This window comes from Hyperolius riggenbachi, chromosome 2, assembly GCF_040937935.1.
Source record: "Hyperolius riggenbachi isolate aHypRig1 chromosome 2, aHypRig1.pri, whole genome shotgun sequence".
Lineage (NCBI taxonomy): Eukaryota > Metazoa > Chordata > Amphibia > Anura > Hyperoliidae > Hyperolius > Hyperolius riggenbachi.
In genome coordinates, this window is record NC_090647.1 from 51903005 (window position 1) to 51926979 (window position 23975).

The window sequence follows — 23975 nt, forward strand, 5'->3', positions numbered from 1 at the left end:
AAACACTTGTGGAGAACCTTACTGCGCTCGAGGCCTGCCCTACACTACGCCTGTGGATCACAGACTTCCTCAGAAACAAGTCCCAGGCAGTCAAGCTAGGTGCTATCCTTTCACCAAGGACCACCAAAACAGGGGGCCCTCAAAGATGTGTACTGTCGCCATACCGGTTCTCTGTATATACAAAAACAGCAGATCCACGGCAAACTCTGTCAAAGTAATAAAGTTTACTGACAACACCACCATAGTGGGCTCATCACCAAAAATGATGAGGAACACTGCCACCAGGGTGACAGAATCTGCCACTGGTGCAGGGAGAACAGCCTGGTCCTCAACACAGCAAAAACTGTCAAATTGTTCACCTTAAGCAGCACGACCCCCGACCTCCAAATCGCATATATTGCATAGACGCTGAAAGCGTTCCCTGTGCTCTAACATCTCCAATGACCTGACTTGGAAGCTCAGGAGAGGTTATTCTTCCTCCGCCAACTGAAGAAGTTTGGTATGGCCCAGAAACTTATGACAAGCTTCTACTCCACCACGTCTGAATCTGCTCCTCCAGCCTGGTCTGGTACACTGGCTTCTCCACTAGCGACAGACACAAACTACAGAGGGTCCTCAGATCAGCAGAGAGAATCATCTGGAAACCAGTTCCCACTCTGGACCTCCTCTACAACTCCTGACTGCGATCCTGAGCGTTGAGGTTCGCAAATGATCCCTCACACCCAGGCTTCACCTTCTTCAGTCAGCTCCCCTCAGGCCTGAGGTTTTGGTTCATCTCCACCAGGACCTCAAGGCACAGGAACAGCTTCTTCCCCTCAGCTGTCAGCTCTCTGAAATCTCTTGCCTCACTCCCCCCAACCCCACAGTGATCATCCTTCCTTTACAAGCTATAACCGATAGAGCAAGTCTTGCACTGCTGCACATTGCACATAATTGTGGTCGAACTCTGAGTTTATGTTGTGTTCAAATAAGGGTTGTGGAGTCGGTACGAAAATCATCCGACTCCAACTCCGACTCCTCAGTTTATGAAACCACCGACTCCGACTCCTCAGCCCTGGTTTAAATTGCTGTTTTTGTATTGTGTGCCATATCCTATACTAGCCCTGTACTTGCATAGATAATGTCAGTTGGTGCTTTTTTTTCCTTTTTTTTCTTGTCTGCCAGTAGTAAAGATGGTGTTGTGTAGGCTCATTGTGGATCAAACGCAATAAACAAATTACATGGTGAATATCAATAATTTCTTGATTTCTCTTCTATTTTTAAACTTATCACTTTGCAATGTATTGACTTAGATGACAAAAGAAAGATTGCATAAAAAGTAAAATACACCTGCACACCAAAATGTATGTTGCAAGAATGTTTGTATTAAATATATATAGTCAAAAAGTTCAACAATAACGTGATGACAATATTGCACAAACTGAGACAAACACCCAATATGGACACTCTATCAATGGTAATACAACATAGTAATCTATATGACTAGGAGCATTAAGCAGAAAACAACAATATAAATAGCATTAAGCAGGACAAAGTGATGGTGATGACCATGCAGACTCTGGAAATACAGCAGTTATAGATCCTAATAAAGCAAACATGATGCACGCTGGAGAGCACAGGATCCCACAGAGTCTATGACAGTGTCAAATGTCCATTACCCTGACAGCGCCGTTTCGGATGAAAATCCTTCGTCAGAGGGTCAGAGGATGCCCAAGAAGTGCTGCACTCTTATTTTTGGCATCCCCGGCATCACTTTGTCCTGCTTAATGCTGGATATATTGTTGTTTTCTGCTTAATGCTCCTAGTCATATAGATTGCTATGTTATATTACCATTGATAGAGTGTCCATATTGGGTGTTTGTCTCAGTTTGTGCAATATTGTCATCACATGTTATTGTTGAACTTTTTGACTATGTATATTTAATACAAACATTCTTGCAACATACATTTTGGTGTGCAGTAGGGATGGTCGGAAATGCCAATTTCCGATTCCGCGGTAATTCCGCATTCCGCCATTGCCAAATACCGATTCCGCTTTCCGCTACCAATTTCCGCATTCCAATGCGGAATTTCCGCCGGAAATCGCGGAAATTCCGCTCGAATTTAACATCAATTTTCTCAAAAACTATAAGGTCTTTTTGAAAACTTTTTTTTTGCATCTTGTTCAGAAGATTCTGTTTAATAAACCCTGAAAATTTGGTGTTTCTAGGACTTACGGTGGCTTTGCTATTAACTGCTAAAGTCGGCGGATTTTTCCTGTAATGTAAAATGCAGAAAACCTGCATCTCCCTATTTTCTGCATTTTACATTACAGTAAAAATCCGCCGACTTTAGCGGTTAATAGCAAAGCCCCCGTAAGTCCTAGAAACACCAAATATTCAGGGGTTATTAACCTCCCTGCCGGTTATCCCGAGCTCAGCTCGGGGTAACCTGCCGCGGAGGATTCCTCAGGCCCTGCTGGGCCGATTTGCATAATTTTTTTTTTGTTACACGCAGCTAGCACTTTGCTAGCTGCGTGTAACTTACGATCGCCGCCGCTCCTCGCCGATTCGCCGCAACCCGCCGCATCAGAGGGTGCCCCCCCGAGACCCGTGCGCTGCCTGGCCAATCAGTGCCAGGCAGCGTCGAGGGGTGGTTCGGGACTCCCTCTGACGTCACAACGTCGATGACGTCATCACGCCCGTCACCATGGCGACGGGAGAAGCCCTCCTGGAAATCCCGTTCAGAACGGGATTTCCGGATGGGTATATGCGCCGGTGGCGATCGGCGCATTCGGGGGGACGCCGCAGGGAGGGGGGGGAAGCATGTAGCTAGCGCTAGGCTAGCTACATGCTAAATAAAAAAAAAAAATGCCAAAAAAACACCCTCCCTGCCGTGCGCAGCAATTTTTTATAACGGCAGAGAGGTTAAACTGAATCTTGTGAACAAGATGCAAAAAAAGTTTTCAAAAAGACCTTACAGTTTTTGAGAAAATCAATGTTCAATTCGGGCGGAATTTCCACGATTTCCGGCGGAAATTTCCACGATTTCCGGCGGAAATCCGCCTAACGCACTTGCATTACCAATTTCCGCATTCCGATGCGGAAACGCAATTTCCGATCGGAATTTCGGAAATTGAATTTCCGCGGAATCCAAATGAGCATCCCTAGTGTGCAGGTGTATTTTACTTTTTATTGGTTATAGGGGCTATAAGCCTTATTTATCATACCTAGCACCTAGCTACACTGATTGTTTATGCTTGATTGTGGGTGTGCATACCTTATTCTTATACAAAAGAAAGATCGCAGCAATGAAAGTCACGTAAAATAATCATGAATACAATCCTTACCCCCCACAACTGAACTTGCTGCTGGAACTCCTTCTCACCATCGAACACTATGTGAATGTTAACCTGAAAGAGAAAAGCAGGCTAGTGAAATAAACTTTTATACGGGAAATGCGCCATCTGCTGGTCTATAATGCTGTATCAGTTACTTGCCAACTGGAGAAAGGATCTCTTCTTTCTTCCAGGGCTGCTAAAAGTGTAATTCAAGGCAAAACTGGAAACTAGTAACTAGTTTATATTTAGCTGAGCCCAATCTTTTAACAGTAATGTCAGTTCCAACTAATGTAAAGCAGTAATATGTTCTGGTCATCTCCCGTCTTGACTACTTGCAATGCCATCCTTTCTAGACTTCCCTGAGACCAGACTCCGCCCCCTGCATCAATTACACAGATGCATACCTCCCAACTTTTTTAGATGAGAAAGAGGGAAACTTAAGCCATGTCCCCGCCACACCCCTGACCACGCCCCCGTCACACCCCTATTCACGCATACCATAAAGAAAAATATGTTATTTTATAATTCAAACCACACTGGCCCTTTCTATCCTGGTCCATTTTCCTTCATTAACATTTTAAAATTAGTAATAGATCAATTTAAGGGATGGGAATAAAGTCTAGAGTCAAACACACTTGTTAGTAGAGAAATATATATATTTACACAGAAAGAGGGACAAATGAGGAGTAAGGAGGGACAGAAGGACAGGGCTCCCAAAGAGGGACTGTCTCTCCAAAAGAGGGACAGTTGGGAGCTATGCAGATGTCAGGCTCATTCGGTCCTCCAGCCGCACCTCTTCAGCTTCCCCTTTTTAGCAAGTCCCTTCACTGGTTTCCTGTCTTCCCTTAGAATTAAATTAAACTGCTCTGCCTGGCATACAAATCCATCCACTATACATCTCGACTCTCATCCAGAAATACTCCCCAACCCGCTCTCTACACTTCAACACACTATGGATGTCAACCCCTCGCATTATCTGCTCACTTGCAAGGCTGCAGGACTTCTCAAGAGCAGCACCTACTCTATGGGACTCAGGCTCTCCCCACCTTCCACTAATTCAAGTAGGACTGTAAGATACATCTGTTCACCACCACTAACCCGCCATCTTCATAGCTCCAGCACGCTCCCTTGAACATACACTCCACCTCCCCTTATGTGTCTCTCCCCTTACACCTTAGATCAGGGGTGTCAAACTCAAAATTGTACCGAATGTGTACACTGGGACCGAGTCGGGGGCTAAACTCAATGTCTACTGGCCAACTTCCTCCCTTATAAAGTTCCTTGGTTTCAAATGGCCCTCCTCACACCCCTATAGAGATCCCAGGTGCCTAGTGGTCCTTTCTCCCCTATACAGTTCCCTGGTGCCTAGTGGTCCTTTCTCCCCTATACAGTTCCCAATGTGTCTAGAGGTCCCCACCTTCCCCTATGTAGTTCCCTAGTGTTTAGTGTCCCCCCCCCCCCTGCCTCCCCCATATGGTTTCCTGGTGTTCTAGGGCTTCACCTCCAATATAGCTTCCCTGGTGGTCTAGAGAGGGCCAAACATAATGCAAAGTGGGGAAAACACTTGAGGACCAAATTTAATGGTTCTTAGGGCCAGTTTTGGCACCCGAGCTGGAGTTTGACATGTATGCCTTAGGGCCCGTTTCCACTAGGGCGGTTTCGCCGGCGATTCGGCAGAGTTTCCCCGCACATCATTCGCACGGGGAAACTCTGCCATAGGGGATGACGGCGCCGCGGCGGAATCGCTTGTGGGAGCGATTCGCCCGGAACCCCCCGCAGATTTCGCCACGGAGGCTGCGAATCCCATAGCCGTGCATGGCATGGCTCATGGGATTCGCCTGCGATCCCGCCCACCGGCTCAGTGCGGTGTGCGTCTGCGAGACGCACGCCGCACTAGTGGAAACGGGCCCTTAGATTGTAAGCCTACTTGGCATGTCCCCCCTACCCATGTGCTCTTCTCTGCCACCAAATGGACACATCTGCAATATTTATCCATACATTGCAATCTGCACACCATCATGATTTTGTGTACCATCGTTTGACGCTGTAATGTCCCTGAGTTACAATGTTGTAATATTCTCCTCTATCTATTTTACAGTTCTGCATGATGTGTTAAAGCTTTATAAAGAATAAATAAATGATATAATCTCTGACACTGCTGCACTGACCCTTATCAGTAAACGCAGAGATCACGAGTTGACGGAAGCCTACCAGATGCCAGTTTTCCCAGGGTGGACTATGTCCGACATTGGTCCTACGGAGGAAAGTGCCAATGTCTGACACCATCATAGGATAGAATCACAAAAAAAAAATCATGACAAAATTTTCTTAAAGGATACCCCAACTGAAATGTGACATAATGAGATAGACATGTGTATGTACAGTGCCTAGCACACAAATAACTAGGCTGTGTTCCTTTTTTTTCTTTCTCTCTCTAAAAGAGTTAAATATCAGGTATGTAAGTGGCTGACTCAGTCCTGACTCAGACAGGAAGTGACTACAGTGTGACCCTCACTGATAAGAAATTCCTCTTTTTATCTCTTTCTTGCTCTCAGAAGCCATTTTCTGCCAGGAAAGTATTTTATAGGTGGAATTTCTTATCAGGGAGGGTCACACTGTAGTCACTTCCTGTCTGAGTCAGGACTGAGTCAGCCACTTACATACCTGATATTTAACTCTTTCAGGCACAGAAAGAAAAAAAGGAACACAGCATAGGTATTTGTGTGCTAGGCACTGTACATACACATGTCTATCTCAACATGTCACATGTCAGTTGTGGTATCCTTTAAACAGACTCTGAAGTTTCCGAAAATACAGCTTTTTATTGCAAAAAGCTGTTCAACATTATTGCCCTAACTAAAACGCCGCATCCCCGCGGCTGAAATCTAACTAACTCCCCCCCAAACTCCCCTGAGCACACTGCGGGGAGTTCTTCCGTGAGAGGCAGAGCTTTCAGCTGCAGCTCTGCCTCCACACGCGTCTATCAGCCCGTATCTCCGCCTCCGCCTGCCCCTCAGTCTTCCTTCACTGAGAGGGGAGGGGAGAGGTGGAGATGCGCACTGATAGACGCGTGTAGAGGCAGAGCTTTCAGCTGCAGCTCTGCCTCCACACGCGTCTAACAGCCCGTATCTCCGCCTCCGCCTGCCCCTCAGTCTTCCTTCACTGAGAGGGGAGAGGCGGAGATGCGCACTGATAGACGCGTGTAGAGGCAGAGCTTTCAGCTGCAGCTCTGCCTCCACACGCGTCTAACAGCCCGTATCTCCGCCTCCGCCTGCCCCTCAGTCTTCCTTCACTGAGAGGGGAGAGGCGGAGATGCGCACTGATAGACGCGTGTAGAGGCAGAGCTTTCAGCTGCAGCTCTGCCTCCACACGCGTCTATCAGCCCGTATCTCCGCCTCCGCCTGCCCCTCAGTCTTCCTTCACTGAGAGGGGAGGGGAGAGGTGGAGATGCGCACTGATAGACGCGTGTAGAGGCAGAGCTTTCAGCTGCAGCTCTGCCTCTACACGCGTCTATCAGCGCGTATCTCCCACGGAAGCGCACGGGCAGCAAAAACCACAACTAAGAAAGTCGTGAATTTTGCAAGGGGAGTTTGGGGGATTTAGTTAGATTTCAGCCGTGAGGATGCAGCGTTTTAGTTAGGGCAATAATGTTGAACAGCTTTTTGCAATAAAAAGTTGTATTTTCTGAGACTTCAGTGTTTCTTTAATTGGCTATTTTGCAGCGATTTCAATGCAAGTCAATGGAAGCTTTTTTTTTTTTAAATGGAGATGACGTGTAAAAAATGCTCTCCAGTGTAGTGTTGTCCTAACTACATTTATTTTATATGTGCAAATTGTCTCAAATGCAGCTGATAGTACTATTTTTGTAGATGTCAATTTGAAATTTTATGTCAAGGACATCTACCAGCTGTAATTTTGTTTGGTTGTTTTTATGTATGCTTTGTTTATTCTTTAGGACCCATTCCCATCTGGAGTCGGGAAGGAATTTTTCCCTTTTGGGGCTAATTGGACCATGCCTTGTAAGGGTTTTTCGCCTTCCTCTGGATCAACGGGGATATGTGAGGGAGCAGGCTGGTGTTGTACTTTGTTGTCTGGTTGAACTCGATGGACGTATGTCTTTTTTCAACCCAAATAGATAACTAGAAATCGGAAAACACTAGCGCTTAGCACTGGATGTTTGCTCGAGTGATTTCACCGCTGTAAAAATCACTGGACACTTCCACGATTTCAGGAAGATCGCAGTCAGTGCTTTATAAGCACTGTACCGCGATCGATCCAAAAATGCTGCAGGTAACACATTTGCGATTGGCGCTAATCGCGAAACGCCCACCATCGGCACCAATCGTGGTAGTGAGAACACTGCCATAGGGTAGAATAGCACTAGCACTTTGGCGATTAGTGGGAATTGCCCGCTAATCGTTGGCCCTTATAAGCCAGCTACTATTGATGGATACTACCAGGCATGCTGAGACTGCTGGAACTTACCGCTATGCTGTTGGCCTCCACATAACTGATCTCAGGGACTGAATTTTTTGCATAGATTGAAATGGTGACGGCTCCTCCAGTTTGGTGCCAGTCATGCCGACACGGAACAACCTTCTTACCCTGGAAAAATGGAAGAATAGAAAAGTACTGAGAAAATGCAACACAAAAAGAATGAAGTCATTTTCTGTGTGAACCAGACTCCTGGTCTAATGATGATCATGTAACGCAACTGTGCTGTATTCCTCCATTTTGGGAATTATTAAAGTGGACCTGAACTCTTGTACAGGACAGGAGGAGAGAGAAATGCACCTTGTATGTATTTAGAGAGAAGAGCCTGTCTAATTAACCCTCATCTGTGCTGTGATTTGATCGCTCACCTGTCTCAGCTCAGGAATATCATCTGCCATGGCAGTGCAGCTAATTTGTAAACACAGGATGTTAACCCTATGTCATCTTCCACAAAAGCAGGAAGTAGACACTGCAGATTTATTGCAGGAGTTTTATCAGCTGTAACAAAGAAATGTTTTACTTAAAGGTTATTATGCTGTTGCTTATCTTTTAAAACAGAGAGTAAGTTTTGAGCTCAGGTCCGCTTTAAAGGAGAATTCCATGAACACTATTATAGCATTCTCTCTCAACCTCCCTGGCGTTACGCAGTTTCAGATGCTGCGATTGTGGGAGGATTTTTTACAATAAAATTTGATTTAAATGTTTAAGCTAGCACTTCGCCAGCTAGATAGGCCCCCGGCACCCCTCTGATCCCGTCGATCGCTGCCGGGAATATTTACCCGTCCACGATCCCGCGAGAACCGCAGCTTCACTGTTTAGCTTCAGTCGTCGCTATGGCGACGATCATATATGAAGTCATGCGCAGTCCCGATCCTCCCCATAGCGAAGCCTGAAGCTGATTGGGAGGCTGCGCCATCGCGGGATCCCTGGGGGGTACATATACCGGCGGCGATCGGGGGGAGAGCGGAGGCACTTGGGGGGCATGGTTAGCAAGCGAAGTGCTAGCTTAAACATTTAAAACAATTTTTATTTTAAAAAAATCCTCAGGGGGCCATGCGATCCTCTCTGGCGGCTAGCCCAAACGTAGGTCGGGGTTACCGCCAGGGAGGTTAATTGGCCAAGTCGCACCTTATTCAGGATAACATTCTCGCAAGCAACCATATACACACACATACACATACATAAATCTTAAAGAACACCTGAAGAGGCAGGAATATGGAGGGTGCCATATTTATTTTCCTTTTAAAACAATACCAGTTGCCCGGATGTTCTGCTGATCTCTCTTTGGCAGCAGTAGTGTCTGAATCACACACCTGAAACAAGCATGGGGCTAATGTAGTTAGACTTTAGTCAGAAACATCTGATCTGCATGCTTGATCAGGGTCTATGGCTAACAGTACTAGAGGCTGAGGATCAGCAGGACAGCCAGCCAACTGATATTGTTTAACAGGAAATATGGCAGCTACCGTATCCCCCCCGGTATACAAGAAATTAGACGCACAACTCAGAGCAAGGAGACATAAGTTTTTATCTGGTAATCTGTGCTGGGAAACTCAGACATCACAAGAAACGTGGCATGATCTCCCGCACTGTGAGAGCGCAAGCATTCCCCACAACCATTAGATACTCACATCATCTTTCTTCACCCATAAATGTGAGCCCTTCGCACACCCCTCTTGTGACAAGAATGTGTTGAAATCTGACGTTTTCCTCTTACAGCAACTCCAGTATTTCATCCTAATCAAATTATGAGAGAATAAAACGGAACATATTACGTAAGCTGCAACAAAGCCAAAAACCAGCGAGATGGCATAGAATTTTTTTTTTATATATACATTTAGAGTATTGCAGAAAAAAACATTTAGCACTTTGTATAAAATTGAAAAATTTGCAGTAAGTCTGATATTTCTACAGATATGAAAAAAAAAATCCACCATGTAAAAAAAAATGTTTTCTCAACTGCAATAATGGCTTGATAAAGCTTTTAAAGTGTACACTAGGCGGGGCAAGTGGGGCAGATAGGACACAGAAGCACAATCCCTGCTCCATGACATGCCTCTGTGTCCCCTTGCTCAGCTATCTGCCCTTCATGCGCCATGCTTTCACCCCTAAAAAATGCAGACAAGCAGCTGGTCGGCATCTAACTGGGGAAAGGGCATCCCTAGCAGGAGAGACTCTCACAAACACTCTGGCATTAGGAACGCCTCTTCCCTTCTCTCAATGGTTCAGCTCTGAATCTCCACCCATTCCCCACCTCTACCCCGCCCCTCTGTGCTCTGTAATGAGACACACAGAGCCAGAGCTGCAGTGCCGTGACCCCAGAGGTCACTAACACTGCAGGATATCTGGGAATGGGAGCAGTGAAAAGCGGGGGTAATTGAGGCTACCCGATCCGGTCACCAGGAGCATTCTGCACAGTTGTGCTTTCAGCTACGGAAGCATGCGTGGCTGGATTGCGCCTGCCCGAATTGCCGGGACCCATAGCGAAGGATGGAGGATGATAGTGAGGGGTCAATCAGCCTGAAGGGGGTTGGAGGGAGCCCCCAGGTATGTATAAATTTCTTTAACACATCGCAGGTGCACTTCAAGTAACTGACAAATTCTAGAACTCCTTGAGCCCATCATAAGTCCTCCCAGGAGTACTCATACTACATGATATCCTAGGACACAGAGTACAATGAATGGATGATACTTATACATACCCTTCATGGAAGATAGGCACTCCGCTGTGATACTGACACACCTCTTCGTTACTCTGTGGACCATCAAAAGTCTAAGGGAAACATAGATTTTATTGATTACAATATTAAAGAAACATCTGTTCACCATTGCTTACCCACCATATTCATAACTCCACCCCACCCTTATGTGTCCCTCTTCCCACACCTTATAATGTAAGCCTATCAAGCAGATCTCTCCACCCTGTGTGCTCTTCACCACCACCATATAGACTCAGTGACTTGTCTGCTATTTTCATCCCTACATTGTTACATGACTATTTTGTGTACCATTGTTGAATCCTGTAATGTCCCAGTGTAACATTATTTAATATTGCAAGAGCTCCACTGTCTATTGTGGAGTGCTACATAATGTTAGTTAAAAATAAAGTTTAATAATAATTATAATAATAGTTCTGCAAACAGGAAAGTGAATGTCAATTCCAGGCATTAGCCGTCAAAAAGGGCTGCAGGCAGAGTAGTTTCCCCATATAGCTACTACGCTGATCAGAGAAGTCCCTAATGGATATCCACTCTCAAGCAGCCACAATCCTGATTGGGACACGGCATCCATGCAATGTTTTAAAGAAAATACTTTTGGCAGCTTCCATATCCCTGTCGCTTCAGTTGTCTTTTATGGCCTTCACAAGGTACTGTTGTCACTGTAAGGCTGGTTTCACACTGCAAAATAGTGTCACTGGTGCGGTGCGTTGCACAAAACAGGCCTTCAGGGAACAACACATTAGTACGAGGTGTTCCCTGTCTGGCCAGCAGCCAAGCAGGAAGTGACACGTGCTTGCGGTCACTTCCTACTTTGGGTATGCGGAAGCGCATTGTAAAAATACGCTTCCATGCATGCAGGCGCACTGCAATGTCGCAATGCTGTCGTTTTAAAAAACCCTTCGTCACCATAGAGTAACATGGCTTCCAGGCCGACACAGATTGCCGCAGTTCCCGCACGCTAACGTAGTTCTGCGCAAACAGATTTGGCACTCCCGGCGCAGCGAACCGCAACGTGGGCAGTATGTACTTCCACATAAGGTTACATTAGGTGGCGGTAGCAGTGCGTCAATTTGACGCACCGCACAGGTGTGAAAGGGCCCTATGTCATAGGTGTCAAACACAAGGGCTGGGGGCTGAATCTGGCCCCCCTGCACCATTTTATGCGGCCCTCAAGCGCTTCAAACCTGATGATTGTAAGCAGTTAAAGGAAGGAGGAAATTAATCCATACTGCATTCATGTTTATTCGGTTGGTTTTTGACATCTCCATGGAGACGGCAGGCCAAAATGCTAGAAAACCGCAATCATTTAATTGCGCATGCGCAGAAGAGCCAACTGGCGCGACTGAGCCAGATTACCCGGACTAATTGCGGCTGAACGGAGGCACTTGGGGGTGGCAAGGGACTGGAGAGAACCCCTGGTGAGTATAAAATCTTTTTATCCCGAACTCTCAGGTACACATTAGGCTATAAAGCAAAGCAGAAATAATGACCCTTTGAACTTTCCTGCAGTAAAATCGTATCTCAAACAGTGAGTCGGAGAGCTCAGAGAAGCTCTGTTGTATAAATTACTGTTATAAATAAGTTTTTTAACTCTTCCTGTACTGGAAAGTAGTATGAGACGCTTTTCTTTGCTACTTATGTTCCATTTCTTAGCTGTACTACACATCCAACTCATATCATAAGTTTATTTTCACTTCAGGTTTGCGTTAACTACTTCCCTACCACAGGATTTTTTCCACTTTATGACCAGAGCAATTTTCACATAACGCTCCTCCCATTCATTCGCCAATAGCTTTATGACTACTTATCACACTGAAACGATCTATATATTATTTTTTGCAGGACAAACTAGGCTTTCTTTGTGCAGTACTTTTTGCTAAGAATTATTTTATTATATATGCATTTTACAGGGAAGAAGAAGAAAAAGAAGAAGAAGAAAAAAAATTGCAAAAATTAACAAATTTCTCAGCTTTCAGCCATTGTAGTTTAAAAATAAAATGTGCCATTGTAGATAAAACAGAAATTGTATTTCCCCATTTGTCCCGGTTATTACAAAGTTTAAATTGCGTCACTAGTACAATGCATGGCGATATTTTATTTGGAAATAAAGGTGTATTTTTTCAGTTTAGTGGTTTTTTTTAACACTATAGAAACAATTATAAGCTTTTATTTATAAGAGCAACAGTAATATACCCTCATAACATATATATTTAAAAAGTCTAAAAGGTAACTATTTATGTTTAATTTTTTTATGTAAATTGTTTTTTTTTTTTTTTTTTTTTTTTTACAAGTTTTATTTTGGGGCAGGGGTGGAAGGGGTTAAAAAAATATTTAATAAAAAATTTGAATGTAAAAGTGTCTTATGGTAAATTTGGGTGTATTTGGCTGTATTTTACTTTTTGGCCACAAGATGGCACTACACTTAGTTCACTGTCTGCTGTTTACAGCAGATAGGAAAGAAAATGTTTGTAACAGTTTCCTTGGGGTATGCATGAGAGATGCATTTCACCCATTCATAACGGCACAGTGATTGGGGCTGAGAATGCAATTATTCTCATGCCCTGATCACAGGGAGGTGAGGCGGAAATGGTGCGGGAATCGTGATTGGCGGTGTTAAGTAAACAGTGCGTATATATACGCCCCTGATCTGCTAGTGGTAAACACAGGGGCGTATATATACACGTACCAGAAATTCGGGACTGGTTAATAGTCTTGTAACAAAAATTTTTTTTTTTAATAATAGTGAACTGATTTTTTTAAAGGTGGAAACAGAAGAGTGGAGATAAAGTTCTCCCCCATGGTTAAAGTGCTGCTTGTACCTTTGTGCAACCACCATTTTTACAGGAAGTCCCGACTTTGATTTCTCCCGTGTCCTCATCTGTAAACACAAGAAAATTTTTTTTTTCATTTAATAAGCTAATTTTATTGACAATAATGCATCATCCCACTAAATAAAGTTTTCGTATAAATGACTATCCCTAACTGCTAGCTGTAAAAATGGACATTTCTTCACAGGTAGGCCTTCCTATAGAAAGTCTGCAGAGTTGGAAGGACAAATGCACATAAACAACATTTTACCAAAGTAAACTTAATCTTTAACCACTTTACCCCCACACCCACGCACAAGAGCATTTTTCACCTGTCAGCGCTCCTCCCTTTCATTCGCCAATAACTTTATCACTACTTGTCACAACAAAACAATCTATACCTTATTTTTTCAACCACCAATTAGGCTTTCTTTGGGTGGTAAATTATGCTAAGAATTATTGTATTCTAAAGGCATTTTAATCGGAATAATACAAAAAAATGGAAAATTATTATTTCTCAGTTTTCGGCTATTATAGTGTTAAAATAAAAACGTGCTACTGTGAATAAAACCCACGTTATTTTATTTGCCCATTTGTCCCTGTTATTACAATGTTTACATTATGTCCCTAGTACAATGTATGGCGACAATATTTTATTTGGAAATAAAGGTGCATTTTTTTCAGTTTTGCATCCGTCGCTAATTTCAACTCCTCATATGCAAATATAACAGTAACATACCCTCATGCCATACATAATGGAAAAGTGGAGTCCCTAGCATAACAATTTTATGTTTTGTGATGAGTTGTAGAATACATTTTGGTGTGTCTTCAAGCTTGGACCCATGTCACATACAAAATAGGTAGGGAGTGGGACAAACAAACATAAAAGAGTCATTTTCAAAATTATGATCAAACTTGGTGAAGTCTTAACAAAACCACAAGAAACATAGGTGGTAACATTTTAACCATGATAAGTAGTGGAATAGAGTTTAGAGAGTTTTAGGGTTGAGGCCCATGTCGTGTGTATACTTTTTAGCCTCAAGCTAAATCAAAAGCAATTAAAGTTCCGCATATTATGTACCAAAATAAAAGACTTGAAAAATGAAAACAAAGCGACAGAATATAAAATAAAAAACATATATAAAAGGAAGAAAAGAAAAAACAAACCTTAGGAACTTGGCTTTTTGAATATGTATGCCATGAGGGTATATTACTATTACTTTTTGCAAATAAGGCTTTGTAATCATCGATAGTGTACAATGAGAAAGCAAAAAAAGCACAAAACAGAAAAAAAGACCTTTATTTGCAAATACAATTGTGTCACCATATATTGTACTATGAGCGTAATCTAAATGTTGTAATAACCAGGATGGATAAGCAAATAAAATTTGTGGGTTTAACTTATATTTAGCACTGTTTATTGTAAAGCTATAATGAATGTAAATGGAGAAATAGTGTGTTTTTTTCTATTTTTTCCCTTACTTTCCCTTTAAAATGCACAGAAAATAAGGTAATTACTAAACACAATTATCACATACTAAAAGCCTAATTTGTCCTGGAAAAAAGCAATATATAGATAATTGAGGTGTGATAATTAGTAATAAAGTTATTGTCTAATGAATGAGAGCAGCGCTGATATGTGAAAATTGTTCTCATCCTGAAGTGGTTAAAATCTATATAGTGAGCAATTCTCAGTTATTTCTGCTTCTCAGCTCAGTTCCTGCAGTTTGCAAATGTTTACTAAAGGAATCTGACAAAAAATGTAAACAAAAGATAATGTTATCACCTCTTCAGATGCAGCCAGAAGCTGCCCACTGAAGCAAGGAGCTTTCCACTGAAGAACAAAGTGCTGTGTTTAACTCTCTGAATGCTGTTCTGCTACAATGTGGTTTTTTGTGGTAGTGGATTCTATGGTGTAAATAATCTTTTACAACAAAGAGGAAATGCTGAGTGTCATACCACTTTAAGATAGCTCTTCCAAGCAAGGAAGACCTATTGAAGCCTTGATGAAAATAGAATTCTGCCTTATATTTAGCAGGAAGACAATAGCATCTGTCAGCCTTAAAGCAACAGGCCAGCGTTCCATGCTGGCTTTTGTCTGCGCCGCTTGTTGTTGCCGGCCCAGCGCACATCAAAAGAATAAGCTGCGAAGCCGCTGGAAAGAATTTATTTAGCATATCTTTTCTCGGACCGGTAATCACGTCCTGATGCTTTTTATAGACATGTGAGCAGTAAGGTCGAACAAACCACATCCTCGTGTTCCAGCAATGAAGACACTGTATTCCTCTCTCGCTACGCCAGCGGTAACATGGGAACGTGCAGATATCCTCAGTTACGGCAGGAGAGAACAGACATTCAAAAAGACCTAACCACTGTATGTATAAAAATACTTAAAGGACTTACGAGCCCAAATAGTAAAAAAAAGTTAAGTACCTTAATCATTTTTAAATGCACGGAGGACGCCGTCCCCGCAGTCTGATCGCCCCCCGTGCCGCTCCTGACCCCACGGACGGGGTCGGGCTCCCCTTCCTCTCCTAAGATGGCCGCCGGAGCCGGCCGCGGCTGCGCAGTCCGCATACGCGTTAGTGCGGCTGCGCAGCTCTAGGGCCTCCCCCCCGATCCACGCACAGTAGCGTGGATCGAGGGGGGAGGCCCTAGAGCTGCGCAGCCGCACTAACGCGTATGCGGACTGCGCAGCCGCGGCCGGCTCCGGCGGCCATCTTGGGAGAGGAAGGGGAGCCCGACCCCGTCCGTGGGGTCGGGAGCGGCACGGGGGGCGATCAGACTGCGGGGACCCGGCGGAACAGCACGGAGGGCGCGGACGGCGTCCTCCGTGCATTTAAAAATGATTAAGGTACTTAACTTTTTTTTACTATTTGGGCTCGTAAGTCCTTTAAGATGAACCTCTCCTTAAAGCGGAATTATCAGCCACAAAATTACTCGATTTACCCACTGCTCTGTTTGTTATGCAGCCTGAAACCTCACCCTGCACTGCAAGCACTCCAATATAATCATACATGTTTCTGTATTAAATCTTATCTTAGTCAGCCTGGCTCTATTTTGGCCATTGCCAATGAGAAAAAAAAGCTCATCTCCCCTCCCACATTCCTGCTCCGTACTGATTGGCTTCAGTCAGAGGGAATCAAGATGGAAAATGCAATGAACTATATAAAATTCATTAACTATATAAAATTCACTGAAATAAAACCGTGGACAGTATATGTAAGTAGAACAAGTAGTTATCTACTTATATATGTTTTTTCACCTGGTATAGAATGGCTGTCCCTGCTGCTTTAACCACTTGAGGACCGCAGTGTTAAACCCCTCCCTAAAGACCAGGCCTTTTTATTGATAATTGGCCACTGCAGCTTTAAGGCCAAGCTGCAGGGCCGCACAGCACAGCACAGCACACAAGTGAATTCCCCCCACCCCTTTTCTCCCCACCAACAGAGCTCTCTGTTGGTGGGGTCTGATTGCTCCACAGTTTATTTTTTATAAATATTTATTTATAAAAATGCCTTTTATTTATAAAAATGCCTCCCCCCGCCAGCCAATCAGGGTGATTAGTTGTCATAGGCTTCAGCCTATGACAGCCGATCACTGTGCAGCCTCAGGAGGGGACAGCCGTGTCACACGGCTGTCCCCAGTACAGTCGCAGCACTGTACATGTAAATAGATGGCGATCACACCGTCTAACAGTCTCGCTCGGAGACTGAAGAGGGGGTGGAGCCCCCCCCCCCCCGAGCAGGAGATGCGCGTGCAGCCTGTGCAAGATCTCCTGCAAAATGCAGCCCCAGGACTTGACTCCAATTGGCGTTAGGGGGTCCTGGGGCTGCCGCCACGACCATGCCCATTGGCGTGGGGCGGTCTTTAAGTAGTTAAGGGAGGTTCAAAAATTATGTTGTTACCTACGGATGCTTCTCCGTAGCCAGCGTCTCCATGAGGTCATCCAACTTGCTGCTGTCATTGCCACATGGCGCCGTTCAAAGTCCGCACAAGTCTATCACGTTCCCAGCCACTAATGTATAAATCATACATGATTCCAAACATTTAAAAAAAAAAAAAATAACCGCAAAGTGGGGTGTGTGTAATTATTCAGCCCCCTGAGTCAATACTTTGTAGAACCACCTTTTGCTGCAATTACAGCTGCCAGTCTTTTAGGGTATGTCTCTACCAGCTTTGCACATCTAGAGACTGAACTCCTTGCTTATTCTTCTTTGCGAAACAGCTCCAGCTCAGTCAGATTAGATGGACAGCTTTTGTGAACAGCAGTTTTCAGATCTTGCCACAGATTCTCGATTGGACTTAGATCTGGACTTTGACTGGGCCATTCTAACACATGGATATGTTTTGTTTTAAACCATTCCATTGTTACCCTGACTCTATGTTTAGGGTCGTTGTCCTGCTGGAAGGTGAACCTCCGCCCCAGTCTCAAGTCTTTTGCAGAGTCCAAGAGGTTTTCTTCCAAGATTGCCCTGTATTTGGCTCCATTAATCTTCCCATTCACTCTGACCAGCTTCCCTGTTCCTGCTGAAGAGAAGCACCCCCAGAGCATGATGCTGCCACCACCATATTTGACAGTGGGGATGGTGTGTTCAGAGTGATGTGCAGTGTTAGTTTTCCGCCACACATAGCGTTTTGCATTTTGACCAAAAAGTTCCATTTTAGTCTCATCTGACCAGAGCATCTTCTTCCACCTGTTTGCTGTGTCCCCCACATGGCTTGTGGCAAATTGCAAACAGGACTTCTTATGCTTTTCTGTTAACAATGGCTTTCTTCTTGCCACTTTTCCATAAAGGCCAACTTTGTACAGTGCATGACTAATAGTTGTCCTATGGACAGATTCCCCCACCTGAGCTGTAGATCTCTGCAGCTCATCCAGAGTCACCATGGGCCTCTTCACTGCATTTCTGATCAGCGCCCTCCTTGTTCGGCCTGTGAGTTTAGGTGGACGGCCTTGTCTTGGTAGGTTTACAGTTTTGCCATACTCCTTCCATTTCTGAATGATCGCTTGAACAGTGCTCCGTGGGATGTTCAAGGCTTTGGAAATCTTTTTGTAGCCTAAGCCTGCTTTAAATTTCTCAATCACTTTATCCCTGACCTGTCTGGTGTGTTCTTTGGACTTCACGGTGTTGTTGCTCCCAATATTCTCTTAGACAACCTCTGAGGCCGTCACAGAGCAGCTGTATTTGTACTGACATTAGATTACACACAGGTAAACTATTTAGTCATTAGCACTCATCAGGCAATGTCTATGGGCAACTGACTGCACTCAGACCAAAGGGGGCTGAATAATTACGCACACCCCACTTTGCAGTTATTTATTTGTAAAAAATGTTTTGAATCATGTATGTTTTTCGTTCCACTTCTCACGTGTACACCACTTTGTATGGGTCTTTCACGTGGAATTCCAATAAAATTGATTCATGTTTGTGGCAGTAATATGACAAAATGTGGAAAACTTCAAGGGGGCCGAATACTTTTGCAAACCACTGTATATTAGCTGCCATATATCATACAGAGATCTATGTACCCTCTGCTGTATTCCCCAATACACTTTATCCTGAATCTATGTTGCTGCTGTATTTTCAAATACAGTACAATAAACAATTTTCAAAATCACTTCTGGGTGTGTATATCGGTTATTGATTCATTAAGACAAAAGTCAAAACGGTCCCTAGACTAATCAGCAAGTAAGAAAACATGTCATGCTCATGAACCTGGAATTTCCACTGAGGCCTGTCTGCTATTACCGCTCTAGGGAACACACACAGGCACATAAATCAGTCTAATGGTGCCCATACACGGTGCAATAAAAACATTCTATTCTCCCGTTTATTCGACCAAAACGATCAAAAAGAATGAAAGTTTGATTGAATATTTTTTTTCTGATCAAGAAAAATGAACAATTATCCAGTTTTTTCGATGAAAGTCCAATCAGACATGTTGGAAAAGTCTTTATATTCGATCTAACAGAGTGATCGAATGAAATTATCTAATCGGAAAAAAATGATAAAATTGTGTAGTGACAAACTGCACTACACACCATCACCAAGTCCCCGTTATCTGGAATTCAGGCAACTGGAAATCTCAGCTAACCGGCATGCCTGAGGGATAGAGGGGACCTCTTTCGGGGGGAGGGGCTTCCTGAGGGTGCTGGCAGGCTTTTAAATACTTACTGAGGCTCCAGCGATGTCTGGCAGTCTCCCTCTATCTCCCCGCGGGCTCCTAGCGGCTTTCGGCATCACGAGTGTCACATGACCCGATGACTTAGGCCTGACACTCCGGCTTCCGTGCACTGGGGAAGCAGGAAAGCCGCTAGGAGCCCGTAGGGAGATAGAGGGAGACTGCCAAGCATCGCTGGAGCCTCGGTAAGTATTTCAGGGGAGAGTTTGTCACCATTTCAGCCGGCTGCTCAAGCAACCGGCAACGCACATGCATCCGGCAATCCCCGCCAGTGTTGGACACCAAGGACTATGTTAAAATATACATTTTGGGATATACTCGCCTTATAAAAGACTACCCCCTATTGACTCGTGGCTATTTGTACACTGTACTGTTGCTATACTGTATAAACAGGTAGAGATACTGGTGCTGTACTGCATTACCCAGTATACAGCAACCAACCAATCACGGCAAGCGATGTACCTTACCGGCGATTGGCTGGTTATTGTGTACAAAGCCTGCAGCTTTGGCCAGCTATCCCCGTTTCCAAGACTATCAGAGCGGTAGCGCAAACAAGCCTCTTTCACCCGTTTGTCCCGCCCTTGTGCACTATTACCTCCTTCTCTGCCTCTCATATCTCACGTATGCGCTCCTGCGCCGCTTCACTGCAGCTCTCAGGAGCGAGATTTTCTTCTACCATACTTGTACAGCACCGCCCTTGCTGCTTTCATATGGTGGGGAAGCGACTGTGGACGTTTTTGAGCTTCCCCCACTGTATGTGGCAATCGCAGAGTCTCCAGTACGGCTCGGTAAGTTTCAGCACACGACCTATAAGACAACCCCCGACTTTTGAGAAGATTTCCCTTGGTTAAAAAATAGTCTTATACTCCAGAATATACAGTTAATGGGCTGCACTGGCACAGGAGCAGGAGAGCTACAGCCTGCAGTCAGACCACAATGGCTGATCAAATATACACACAAGCAAGGGAAGCATTAGGGTTAGGGAATTGTTTGTAGGTAAATTGACCACTCCCTTCAGAACCTCCTTTCCCGTTTAAAAACTGGTCCTTCATATAGATGAGCACAGCTTTCCTTGCTTGTGTGTGTTTTTTTAATAGCCACTAGGGCAGGCATGGGCAAACTTGGCCCTCCAGCTGTTAAGGAACTACAAGTCCCACAATGCATTGCAGGAGTCTTACAGCCACAGTCATGACTCAAAGGCAAATGCATTGTGGGACTTGTAGTTCCTTAACAGCTGGAGGGACAAGTTTGCCCATGCCTGCACTAGGGTCTGACTGCAGGCTGTATGAATAGCGACTGTCCCCAGTGCGCACCATTTTTTCAGGTGCCATAATTTCCCTTAAGTGGCTAGATAGAGGCACTGCCTCTAATATTGGCAACCAGGGTTCAAATCTTGGCCCTTCCTATTCAGTAAGCCAGTAGCAAATTCAGTAAGGAGTCCCTGGGCAAGATTCACTAACACTGCTGTTGCTTACTAAGTGCGCCCCTACAGCTCTGGCGCTTTGAGACCAACAGGAGAAATGCGTGATACAAGTGTGGGAATTATTATTATTATATATAGCCGCCATTAATATGAGTGCACGTGGGGTGCCCAAATGTTCCCGGTGCCCACATTTCCAGTTTCGACTATGAGCAGCTCTGCCCAGCAGTGCCTACACAGAGACGATGCTACAATATTTTTTCAGACTATGTGAAAGCCGTGGCTTGTGTCAACCTCCAGACACCGAGCCAATCAGTACGGGACCGCTTCAACCTAACAAGCCAATTACAGCTGCCGGCTTTTCTGACTGGAGCCGAGGGACTCTAATGAGGGGAAATTATCTCTTGGATGCCCCTCACACCCCAGTAACACGCTGTATTCCCAGTAATTTGTATATTCCCATAGAAATTAAACAAATCAGAGTGGCTGTTTGTTGCTCCACCCTCTTCCCAGAATTTTAACTCCAGTCATCCAGTGACCGACTGTAAAAGAATTGAGGTATCTGTTATTAACCCTCCTGGCGGTATTACCTAACTGAGCTGGGGCTGAGTGACAGGTGCTTAGAGCGATAAGCCCGAGCTCAGCTTGGGCTCCCTGTAACCGGCGCGCGCACGGTTTTCTGGGTCCCTCACACGATCAATGCTACCCATCGGGATCCAGTCTTCTCTCCCCGCCCACCGGGATCCCCTTTACCAGCGCTCTTGTTCCTCGATCCCGGTGGCCAATCAGCGGCAAACCGATGGCTGCACAAAATTTTTAAGTGGACCTAAACTTTTGCACAGGGCTGGAGGAAAACATAAGAGAAATGTGCCCTGTATGCATATAGAGAGTTTAGCCTGCCTGATCCCCAAATCTGGTGATAGACATTTGGGAAAACCCTTTTTGCAATCAAAAGGGCAAAAAAGAGAGTCCTCTTGTCGGTGATCCACCACATCCGCTAGATACAATCATTCATTTAGAGATAACTATTGTCCTTCAAAAAAACTAGAACACAATATTGCAGTGCAAAAATGTACTCAAAAACTTTATTAACAAAATACAAAAGGTTAAAAAATCCACATGAACATCAAGATAATATTTTCATGAAACCGGTAAAGATATGGTCTGGCTTAACATGATTTGCACGGATCATTCAAAATTGACTGAACATAGAGAGTTAAGGCTTAGGCAACGACACACGTTCGTTTACGATTTCCACTCAAACCCTTCATCAGGCCACTATATATATATATATATATATATATATATATATATATATATATATATATATATATATATATATATATATATATATATATATATATATATATATATATATATAAATAAAATTCCAGGGAGCCGAGTCTGCATCAAAGCCAGGGCTACATGACAATAGAGGGGGGCATCTGAACCTACCAGACGCACAAACCACTATCCCAACATGCGGCTACATAGGGAGTGGAAACACTACTTTCAATCTAAGATTGCACATAACTGCATTTTGGGCTTTGTCACTGTGTTTGGCATGTGACTTGAGGCATTTAGTTTATACACCTTTGTCTTGTTCGGTTGGTTCTTGCATTTGGCTTCTAGGGTCACACGATTTCAAGTTAAAGAGAATCTGTACTCTAAAATTCTTACAATAAAAAGCATACCATTCTATTCATTATGTTCTCCTGGGCCCCTCTGTGCTGTTTCTGCCATCCTGGCTTGTAATTGCCAGTTTTAGGCAGTGCTTACAAACAAAAGACATGGCATGTGAGGCTGAGAGGAGCTCAGTCTGTGACTCACACAGAGCCTGCAGGGGGCGTGGAGAGGGTGTGTATAGCTTCTATCCTATCACAAGCAGAGCAGCACATTCCAGCCTGAGTGCCTGAGCTCGACAAAGCCGTCAGAGGAAAGATTAGATGATATAACAGAGATAATACAGCCACTGTGCAACTAGGAAAGGCTGCAGTAATCCAGACCACATTAGAACAGGTATAGGAACTTATATATATATATATATATGAAAATTTTGTTAGAGTCTCTTTAAGTTTGGGACGTCTGCATGTTTCCATCTGCATGAATTGAATTTGTGTTGCTAATGATATGGCTGCGGTATCTTTTTAGTTTCACTTCGGAATCATTTTTATCTCACTCTGGAATCATTTTCAATTGGTTAAACAGCACATACACTTTACTATCTGGCTGAGGTAGTACACATGGTCGTTTTGTTTTTTTTGTTTATATTTCTTTTATCTTTTTGTTTCTGTAGATCTTTGCCTCCGAGCAAATATCACCTTGATAAAGGGGTACTAGGTGGCTCCGAAACGTTGGCCATATTTTTTACATGGAACCAATAAAGATAAATTTTGGATGTGCCGGCTTTTTTCCTTGTTATACCAGGTGTGAGGCTTGTGCCATTAACAGTGCAAGAATGGCAGCAATGTAAATATTCCCCATGAAAATCAATAGGAGAATTTTGAATGCCTGTTGTAGGCTCCATCTACTTTCCTAAACTGTCAAGTTTGAGATCACTGCCATTAACCTCCTGAGCTGTATGGACGAGCTAATTCAGCTATAAGTGAACCTTTGTGGTTACCCACAATGCACACTACTGAATATGCAAATTATCTCTTTTCAACCCTATAAGCCAAGCTCGCATCCAGAACTGCTGGTGTATAGCAAGCCTATAGCGTTACATTTTACACAGCCACACCAACCCCACATGTAGACAGTCTGTTTCAGACTTTTGGTCCTCAGCAGTACATGGCAGGGATTGATATGGCTGTATGGGATAGGGCTTGGACCAGTACAACACAGTAACCAAGCAGCTAGGGGTGACCCAAACCACTAGGAATGTGTATACTGTATACATCCTTTATAATAATGTGTCCCTGTGTCCTCCTGTGTCAGTGCTTCCAGACCTGACAGTTTGCTGTCTGTGAACCTCATTGTATTGTGGGAAATAACAGCTTTTTCTAACTTCCAAGCAAACATCATCTCCC

The 23975-nt window shown here is 44.1% G+C and overlaps 1 protein-coding gene across 1 annotated transcript in view; it reads right to left on the minus strand.

The window, feature by feature from the left end:
• CHORDC1 (cysteine and histidine rich domain containing 1) overlaps nt 1–23975 on the minus strand; it is a 49106-nt gene that overhangs the window by 2384 nt on the left and 22747 nt on the right. Inside the window, exons 6-10 of the mRNA XM_068266796.1 lie at nt 13353–13411; nt 10516–10586; nt 9445–9550; nt 7805–7924; nt 3329–3391 (exon numbers count right to left, since the gene is read on the minus strand). Coding sequence (XP_068122897.1) covers nt 3329–3391; nt 7805–7924; nt 9445–9550; nt 10516–10586; nt 13353–13411 — 419 coding nt within the window. The remainder of the gene's footprint in view (nt 1–3328; nt 3392–7804; nt 7925–9444; nt 9551–10515; nt 10587–13352; nt 13412–23975) is intronic.